The sequence below is a fragment of the Hipposideros armiger genome, unplaced genomic scaffold (assembly GCF_001890085.2).
Source record: "Hipposideros armiger isolate ML-2016 unplaced genomic scaffold, ASM189008v1 scaffold_309, whole genome shotgun sequence".
NCBI lineage: Eukaryota > Metazoa > Chordata > Mammalia > Chiroptera > Hipposideridae > Hipposideros > Hipposideros armiger.
Genome location: NW_017731659.1, coordinates 1,354,375 through 1,364,263, shown reverse-complemented (window position 1 = coordinate 1,364,263; position 9,889 = coordinate 1,354,375). Strand labels below are relative to the sequence as shown.

At 54.7% G+C, this 9,889-nt stretch overlaps 2 protein-coding genes across 2 annotated transcripts in view; both read left to right on the top strand.

Moving 5' to 3' along the window:
• CUNH11orf96 (chromosome unknown C11orf96 homolog) overlaps positions 1-893 on the top strand; it is a 6,201-nt gene extending 5,308 nt beyond the window's left edge. Inside the window, exon 2 of the mRNA XM_019659946.1 lies at positions 6-893. Coding sequence (XP_019515491.1) covers positions 6-263 — 258 coding nt within the window. The 3' untranslated portion in view covers positions 264-893. The remainder of the gene's footprint in view (positions 1-5) is intronic.
• The window catches only part of ACCSL (1-aminocyclopropane-1-carboxylate synthase homolog (inactive) like), a 135,232-nt gene that overhangs the window by 38,961 nt on the left and 86,382 nt on the right, over positions 1-9,889 (top strand). The window lies entirely within an intron of this gene.

Genomic DNA, 9,889 nt, shown 5'->3' with positions numbered 1-9,889 from the left:
CCAAGCTGACAAAGGGCAAGGGCCGGCTGCGGCGGCCGCGCCAGTCCCGCTTCAAGACGCAGCCCGTGACCTTCGATGAGATCCAGGAGGTGGAGGAGGAGGGGGTGTCCCCCATGGAGGAGGAGAAGGCCAAGAAGTCGTTCCTGCAGAGCCTGGAGTGCCTGCGCCGCAGCACGCAGAGCCTGTCGCTGCAGAGGGAGCAGCTCAGCAGCTGCAAACTGAGGAACAGCCTGGACTCCAGCGACTCTGACTCGGCCCTGTGAGGGGCGCCGCCCGCTGCAGGGACTCGCGCGTCTCCGCGCCCGCCGGGAACAAGCGTGCAAACCGGAGACGGCCCCGCGTCCCGGGAACCCCTGAGGACCCGGGACCGCGGCCCCATCGCGCTCTTGGACTCTCGCCCGGCTGCGAACTGCTCTGTGCGCCGGCCCAGCGCCGCGCTCGCCCTGGATCCGAGCGTGCGCGCCAGGGAGGGGGCCGCTTTCTTTGCCATTGTAAATGTTTCTTTTTTAACTCTTCCTATTACGAACTCTGCTGTGAGTGTGTGCGGGAAGGCGCGCCGGCTTTGAGTCGCCCGCTTCTTGAGGGCTTCCCGGAGAGCTGCTCCACGCCCTTGTCCGGTGGTTTGCAACTCCGATTTTGCACACCGCCCCACCACCGTGCCCCCCAGCGCACAACCGTTCACACTCACGCCAACACACTCTCGCTGAACACTTTTATAACTGTTAGACGCGGCGGATGGGACTTGGGGCGCAGCGCAGCTCCTGCTATGACCGGAGGATTGATATTTATTTTTGCATTGCGATGGCTGACAGCGTTTATTTAACGATCTTTTTACCTGGATATGTCTGAGTCTCCGAAACTGAGACAAATAAAGTCAGTATATTTGCACAGTGCATTTCTCCAGGCTCTTGATTTCTTGAACCAAGACTGGGGGAGGTGTAGGAAGGATGTGGATGGAATGGGAGGCTAGGGATCCCCGAGTGGAAGAAACGCCACCAGCTTCAGTCATTGGAATGAGGTCGCGTCCCTGGTGCCCAGGTCCATTGCCTGTCTCCCCAAGTGGAGCCACACCAGGCTCAGGGCGCTCCTGCTTCCCAGGTCTGCTCCCCATCGCTGGCGTCCAGGATAGAGTGAAGTCGCTTGTGAGGCCAAGGTCGAGGCTGTGGAGGACGGAGAACACCCTCCTCGGTGCAGTTGACCTCTCAGGAAGGCTTGGGTCAGGGTCATCGCCCCATACCTACCGCAGAAGACCCCACTCATTGGCGCCCGTTCCTGACGGCGGGTGGGAAGATGTTGGAGTTAGCAGTGGGAGACTCAAGCGGGAATATTTGGGTGGTGGGACCCGAGGGAGGGCTGGAAGCCTGCCCGAGCTGGGCGAAGATTGTGGGTGTACCCTCACTGTCGTGTGCAGGTGAGGGCCCCGCGCCCCCTGCACTGACTCAGAGGCGTGCCGGACGACCCTTTGCTGCGGGAGCAAATAGCCGTTGTTTCCGACGCTTTGTCCAGCCCTTCACTATGCCCTCTTCGGGGTTCTGCAAGGAGGGTGGGGCATATCTCTGGTCAGAGCCTGAAGGGCGCTTGGGTACCGCTGAGTCTCCCCACCCCCTTTATTTACAGATGAGAAATGTATTTTTATTTAGCAGCTAGGGAAATGTCACAGAGAGAGTAGTGTGGGAGGCGCAGCCAGCTCCCCTGACTCTGCGTCCAGTGCCCCTTCCATCACATGAGTCTGTGCCCCTTCCATCACATGAGTCTGTCCAGTGCTTTACAGCGGCTGCCCACACCCCTTTTCCGCCCTCAACTCTCTGGGTTAGCAGGTGGTGATGGGATAATAAACAACATTCGATTGAGGAGGGCAGGACCCCCACATTTAGGACCCCTACTAGCCCACCCTCCAGGATTACTCCCCAGTTGACGGCCATGTCTAGCTGAATAGTTTAGGGAGGCGCAGAGAGCTTTGGTGCTTTCCTACTCCTCTCTCCAGGTCGCCCTGTTTTGTTTTGTTTTTCTTCTGCAGTGCCCTCTGGTGGTGGGGGCTGGTGCTCAGCTCAGCCCCGCAGGGGATCTGAAACTCCTTTCCCTCTTCACACTGCACCTCTCCTAGCCCTGGGCTCTGCAGAAAACCCCAGAGAGCAGAGGGAATTAAACAGAAACAAAAATAGAACCCACAGAGCCTGAAGGAATGTCCTCACTGGCTCAGAGAGAGGAGGACAGGCTTCGGGCCTTGGAGACTGGGTCTTCGGTGCTGTGCGAGCTCCTGGGTGCACACTGGCCATCGCAGTCCCCAGTGAAGCCAGTTACATTGTGGTGGGGACTTAGGACAGGAGGCTCTTATCGCCAATGCCGCAGCCTGGTGAGGGCGGCTGTGGGTGGATGCTTTGATTCCAGTCTCTGCCATGGCTAGACTGGTTTCAACTCCTTGGGGTGGGAGGAGGGTGGCTGAACTCTGAGTCCCCACCCCCCATTCTTTTCCTTCAGTCTGCTCCCCCCACCCCCATCTTATCTTGCATCTTTAGTGGTAGCTCCTGTTTCTACTCTTCGAGAGCTGGTGTCCCAAACCTTCCTGGTGGGTGTCACACACTGTGGGCCTGAGATCCTGGCTAGGGTGTCTCCCCTCTGGGCACCACACCCCTGCCAGTGCCCTTCTCCCCACTAGAAAGCCCCCTTCTCTGATCCACCTTCAGCCCCTTCCTCAGCCTCCCCAACCCCCAGTATCGCGGGTTGTTGTGGGGACCACATCCTCTCACTCCAGTTCCTGCTCAGTCTCTGGCAGGGCCCAGCACCCAGTCGGTGCTTCCGAAATGTTTGTTGGATGAAAATGAGTGAGGGGGCAGTGAGGAAGATTGATGCCCATGTTGCCTACCTCCTGGTTTGTTTTAAAATTATTCTATTCAGTAGATGCTCCACATTTAATTAAGCCCATTCCCCACTCTATTATAGAAGTCATCTCCTGTTTGTCCCAGTTTCTTAGTTTTCCCTATAATTGGCCTTTAGTTGTAAGGGTTTGATACAGAAAGAAGTTTGGAAGAGGCAGTTACATGGACAGAGAGGGGCTGGGCGAGGAAGGGGGAGGTTGGGATGCTGCAGTGTCAGGGACAGCAGGCTGGTCTGGGGTGCTCTCCGGTTCTGAACATCTCTGCCCTGCACAGAGGAGGAAGGGAGGGAGATGGGAGAGGGAGCCTCTGAGGTCCCCGGGGAACTGCTGGGGCTCCGCTCTTCCCTGGGGCTTGAAGGCATTCCAAGGCGGCAGCACAGCTCCAAGGAGGCAGCTGGGCTGGGCTGAGAGGCCAAATGGTAGAAGAGGGGGAAAGAGAGGGAGAGACATGGGTTGCAAGAGCGGGAGAGCATGAGAACCAGAAAGATGGAGCGGGAATGAGACCCTTGGCGAGAAGGGAAACTCAGGTCATGGAGAGATGGGGAAATAACAGACAGTCAGGAGCCAGAAAATGTCAAGAGACCAAGAAGACTAAGGGCCACCCTGGGAGAGAGAAAGAAGCCCATGGAGAATAGAGGGGAAGGAAGGTGAGGTAGAAAGTGCTCCGGAGAATGGGCATCGGAGGAGAGAGAAAATCAGAGATCCTCTGGAGGAGCTGCAGAGCTGGCACTGCCTGGGGTGGGTGGGAGCCTGCCCAGCTGTCTGGGTTTACAGGCTTTGGGATTTACAGGCTCGCTCAAGGAGACGCCCCCACCTTCCCTAACCCGTCTGGGCCTCAGCCCACAGTGTTAGCTTGGGTGACCAGTTTTCAAACAAGCTGGATCCCAGAGAAGGTAACAAGTGGCCATTCCAGCCCTGGCCAGCAGCCTCTTCTAAATATTTCTCTTTGGCCCAGGGGGAGATATTTATCAGGATGTTTCTTGGACTGTTTTGAAAGCCAGCTTGGCCTCTGCAGCCCACTGTGTGCCAAATCTGGGCCTGCTTGGTGTGGGGTTGAAAGGGAAGGGCTGTCTGTGATCCCAGGGAGTGGGGTCAGCCATGGACCTGAGCGTCGTCCCTCAGGGAGCACATTTGGGTAGCCTGTCGGTCCACTGGGCTTTGGCAAGATGGGAGGGCATAAGGGCCACCATTCAGCGAGCACTTCTGTGGGTACTCTACTTTCATCCTGATAATGTTTCCCAGGCATTTTCCAGATGAGAAACTGAGGCTCAGAGGGGTTACGTGTCTTGCCCAATGCCACACAGCTAGTCAGCGGTGAGCTGGGTTACAACACAGTATTTTTTTTTTTAATTCAAAGCCTATCCTCTTTCTTGACAATGACCCCCAGTCTTACGTAAGCCCCGTGGCAGCCCTGACAGGGCCTTGCAGACCACCTGTTACAGGGGATGTAATGGACCAGAGCAGAGCAGTTCTGGCTTTGAAACGCATCCCGGGCCCCCCACGGGCTGCTCCCCACCAATGGCTATGTGCGTGGCTAGGAGACTAAGGCGGAACTGTTCCTGGGAGACATAAGATTTCTTTGTTGGTGGCTTTTGGCTCCCCATGGCTGTGCCAAAGCTTTGTGAGCCTGCTTCCATGGACAGCTCTCCCCGCTCCTTCTCTCAGGGTCCCTCTGGCACCTCAGCCTGCTGGCTTCCTCTCTAATTCATTTCGCACAGGCACATCTCCTCATGAAATGCTTGCAGGCTTAATCCCATCTTGGCATCTGCTTCTCGGAGAACCCGGGCTGGCACGCCCTTCCGTCTCCCGGGAGGCACCCGGTGCTGCTGTGCAGCACCTTCAGGCGCCCGCTGGCCCACAGGGGACGATGGTGGGCGGCACTTTAGACAGGACTGTGGGGACACGGCAGAGTCACCAAACAAATACGTGTAATGCTGGTGTGCTGGTCCCGTGTCCTGGATGAGGAATAAGCACGTCGTGGCCTGTGTGTGGGGTGAGTGTGAGGGGCTCCTACATAGATGGTTGTCCTCTCAGCTCCCAGGCCCATGTTGGAGACATTCATTGTCCACCAACACTGATTTTCCCCTTCCTCCGGGGCACACAGCTAGACCGTGTCCCAGATGCTCTTGTGCTCACGTAGGTCTATTGACGTGATTAAGTTTTTTGCCAATGGCTATACCGGGAAGAGAAGTGTGTCAGCCTTAAGGTGGGCCCCTCCCTCGCCCCATGTTCTCTTTTCCCTTTTCAAAGTGGGAACATGGATGTGCCTGCAACCCAGGGGTGATCAAGCCGACAAGGCCACTGGCCTCTGGGATGGCAGAGACATAAGATAGAAGGACCCAGGCTCCTGGTGAGCTGTGGACCTGAACAGCCTGCCAATCTGAAATGAGCACCAGAGACTATTACATGTGAAAGAAACACACTTCTATCTCCTTCGAGCCACTAAATCATTATTGGATCTCTATTATAGCAGTCTTTCATTACCCTAAATAAACAAAAATTAGTACTGGCAGTGGGGTTGCTGTCCTAACAAATCCCTACAACACGAGGCATTGACTTAGCGGCTTTGCTGCATGGCGGGAGGGCACAGATATTACCTGCTGGAAAGTTGGAGACCCCTATTATACCTTGGAAAAAGCATTTGATCAAACCATTTTTATGACACTTTGGAAGGCTGATCATGTATTGGCTGAGCCCGTAGCTCTAGGAGACATGGTTGGAAAGAGCTAGAATATTAGTGTACATTGGCTGGTGCTCTTTGTGGCTTTTAGCAAATTATTACATGAAAGACATGAGAGATGGCAGGGAACAGGGAGTATCTAGAAACATGGGGACCCCACAGAGGTGAAAACTACCCCGCTTTGTAACCCACGCAGAAGGAGATCAGCTGCTGTGGCTCAGAGCCTTTCTCGAAGGCCACCCAGCACAGGACCCGACCCTGGAGTAAGTTTAGATTAAGGGTATTGTCTTCCCAGTCAAACTGACTGCTTTTAGAATCCCCCCAAAGTAGCCAAAATTAAAGCAAGAGTGCCGGGCCACAACAGAAATAAAGTAATAAAACAGACTTCAGAACTGTGCTGAGAAAACATTCTGGGTGTGGTTACTGGTGCCTGCGATGAGCTGGAGCCCCTAGATCAGAAGCCTGTTTAGGGAACTGCCAAGGGTGGTAGGAACTGGCCAGCGATTAGATTGTTTGAGCCCCGAGGCAACCTTTCAACCCCTGCTTCAGACGTGGTCCCAGAGGGTGACGGGGAAAGGCGAAGCTTCCAGGGCCAGGTTGGTGGGCTCACAGTTGGCCTATTGCTGGGCACCAGTGACTTCGAGTATTTCCCTCCTTCCCTTCTGCACCTGGAAGTTTTACTGTGGTTTTCGTACCCCTGTCCACCACTGTGTTGGGGTGTGGGGGAAGCAGCTTGGGTGGTGCTGGTGGGGGACAGATGACTTGTCATGCAATTTATGTATCACTGGACCGTGAGGAACCATACATGGCTCTGGAGAGTACTTCCTTTCCCCCAGGTGCCCTGCACTTGGGTCTGGAAGTGGAACTAGGTGGAGTTTGGGATCAACTTCCTTGGAGAGGGGAGAGTGTGTTCTATTGTGGGAAGGAGAATGACACGGATACCTGGCAGCCAGCTGGGCAGACCACAGTGGAGACTGGGAACGGTCCATTGAAATCCGTTTTCCACGTCTTCCTGGGCACAGGGTTAGGCTGACCTGTCAGTCTCCTCTGCGGTGATCTCGGCCATATACCGAAGTTCTCTGTGAAGGGGCGAGCCAGCAAGCATGCGTGCCACGCGGGACCTCACCCTTCAGGTCATGCCACTCTGGTTCTTCCCAGAAGACAGACGGTGGGCACCCCTGTGGCCTGCGGTTGGCCAATGCCTGGGGATCTGATGACACTGAGCTGCCTGTGGATGATTGTGGAATGTGGTCTCAAGATGGTCCGTTTGCTGAGAAAGAAAGAAACCCCTGTCTCCCTTAAACCACTGCGTTCCTGCTGGGTCTCCCTGTACTCACCTAACTAACTCACAGTCCATTTCCTCAGCCCGCTGCGGAGCAGGAGGTGATCTCCACCAACCCCTCCCCAAGCAGCTTTCTCATGGCAGGAGAGTGTCCCGGCCCCCTGAGTGGGGTGCAGACATGAGACCCTCTCCCCCGTTGTTCTCCAGCCGTGGGGTGGGGGAAGAAGGTAGTGGCACAGAAAGAGTCCTCAGCGGGAACTGGGGCATGCCAGACTCTAGCCCCAGCTCTGCTCCTCCCCTGCTGCGTGGCCTTGAGTACTTGCCCTCGCTTTCCCTGAGGGCTCTCCTTAGCGTTATGCTCTGACGTTTACCAAAGGCCCAGGGCACCTTAGAGCCCCTCAGAGCCCTAGGATCCCGCCCTTGGGCTGTGCACAGAGGCAGCGTGCGCACAAACCACACATTCAGCTTCCTCCTGTAAGGCTGTGGAGATGGAGGCCAGGGAGCCAGGCAGAGCCTTCTCTGAGACAGCAGCGCCTCCACCCCCCTCTTTCTCGGCTGTGGGGAGTCCAGAAAGTCTGGGCTGGGCTGTTCTGTGCTGAATAATTTCTTCCAAACCCAATGTGCCATCCTGATGCAGGCTTGGGACCCTGCCAATGTGCCATTGCCCTCGGCACAGCCCCTGCCCCACCAGGAGCTGTTCTGGACCAGCTGGCTGGCCTTTGGGTAGCCGCTGACCTTCCCGCTGATGTTTTCAGGCAGATTCTGAAAGAGCCACCTCCTTCCCTCATTGTCCAGAACATGTGAGATGTTCCAGGAGAGGCCAGAACCTAGAAGCCTGCTACCCCAGGTCCATGGCTCATCCAGCCCATCCTATTGGCTGTTATATGTGTCCTGAGGCTTACTGATTAGCTGTTCTTTGGTCTGCTGTAGAATGCAACCCCGTGAAAAGCTGCTGGGCACACTGAACCTGCTATGGACCATTAATGAGAAGCTGATGTGAAGGCCCAGGACCTGCCGACCCTGGCCCTAAGCCCTGGCGGGGTGGGGTCACTGGCCCTAAGGAAGCCAGCACACACACTCTCACACACTCGCTCACACATGCACACTCACACACTCTCACACACACACACTCACACACACTCACACATACACACACACGTCTCCCACACTCACTCTCACACACACACAGTCACACTCTCACACACTCACATGCACACACACTCACACACTCACACATTCTGACACACTCACATACACTCACACATACACACACACATACACACACACATACTCTGACACACACACATTCTGACACACACACACACACACATACACACACGCACACTCAACAGTCTTTACCCTAATGAAGATCATAACGGGTACTGAGAGTTGGGTTCTGCCATTACTAAAACCTAGCGGGCAGGCGGCAGGATCACCAGTATTGTAGACTGGAAATGTGGGGACTCTGGGCCAAGTAACAGGTGAGATTATCTCTTTCAACAGCCTACAAGGCAGACCTGGTGCCTTCCAAGGCTGCATGTAACTCAAAAAGATGGGAAGAACTGGAAGGTTAGTGAGCACTGGCTGCTCCTTGTTACTCCTGGCAAGATGTTCAAAGAAAAGAGATGACCTTGGCAAGTATTGGCCAGTTTTCGAGCAGAGATGAAAGAGAGTATCGACTGTCCAGAAATGTAGGGGCTTCACAAAGTTGAGACAGCCACCTGCTTCTGTCATCCAAACATAGGAGATCCGACAGTTGTAGCTAAGAACCTTTCTCAAAGACTATCCATCAAGCAAAACACTTATACAGGGGACCTGGCCCCAATGCAGGGATCAGACTAACGGGGGACCTGGCCCCAATGCAGGGATCAGACTAACGGGGGACCTGGCCCCAATGCGGGGATCAGACTAACGGGGGACCTGGCCCCAATGCGGGGATCAGACTAACGGGGGACCTGGCCCCAATGTGGGGATCAGACTAATGGGGGACCTGGCCCCAATGCGGGGATCAGACTCGGGGTGCTGCTTCTCCCTTAAGCCTGTTATTTCAGTAGGACTGAAAATTACTGCCATTTATGTCAGGAGAGAGGTGTGGCTAGAGTGAGGAAGCAAAGAAATGAAGCAGGCTTGAGAATTATGAGAGAACATAGCATAAAGTGTGGTTCCTGGCTCATGAAATGACTGTAAGCTAACAGACTGATCCCTGATGCATCCCCCAGGGCATTGCTTTTTCCAAAGAAACCATAAGTGCACTCAGTTGTTCAGACCCCCAAACAGCCCTCAGGGTAGACATTCTGATACCTACTTCAAATGAGGACAGTAGACAAGGGGGAATCTTCCAGAAGGCAAAATGAGAGCAGTCTGACCCTTCACTGCCAGGGCAAAGGGCCTCACAATCCCTGCCCTGGGACAACTGTGTGTTGACCATACTGTGTCTTCTGAATGGGCATGTTCATTGTGGCCTCACTTTCTGTTTCATATTGTCTGTGAGTCAGGTGGGTGGGACAAATTGTCTTTTAGCTGACAGGTCCCTGGGCCATAAGGACCCAGATCTGAACCTGATGGAGAGGTCTGGGCATCACTCAGAGATCACAGTGCTGTGACTGGGTGGACTGGTGTGTCCCCATGTAGAAAGGTTGAGTGTCCTACTCGTGGGGGATTGTGCACACACACATGTTTGGTGGCCAGGCGGATGGGCTGTGGCATAGATTGGTAGTGACTCCCTAAGACCTGTTCTTTGCATTTTCCTAGGCATGACGCTAGGCCAGTCACCACCCGCCCTGCTCCTTGGATTTGAGTTTATCTAGTACCAAGTTTTCTCTCATAAAATGTGAGTGCAGATAACATTTTTCCACTCCTGGACCCAGGCCTGAGATTAGGGGTATGCCAGCTGTACAATATCTTCTCCCTTCTACCATGAGCAACCTGGAAATGGTGGTAACTTGGCTTCTACCAAGCAGATGATGACACGGTCTTAGGTGATGATGAAGCCACAGCTTGGAAGGAATTTGGGTCCCTGAACTGCTGAGTGAGCAGAACTGTTTTCTCTCAT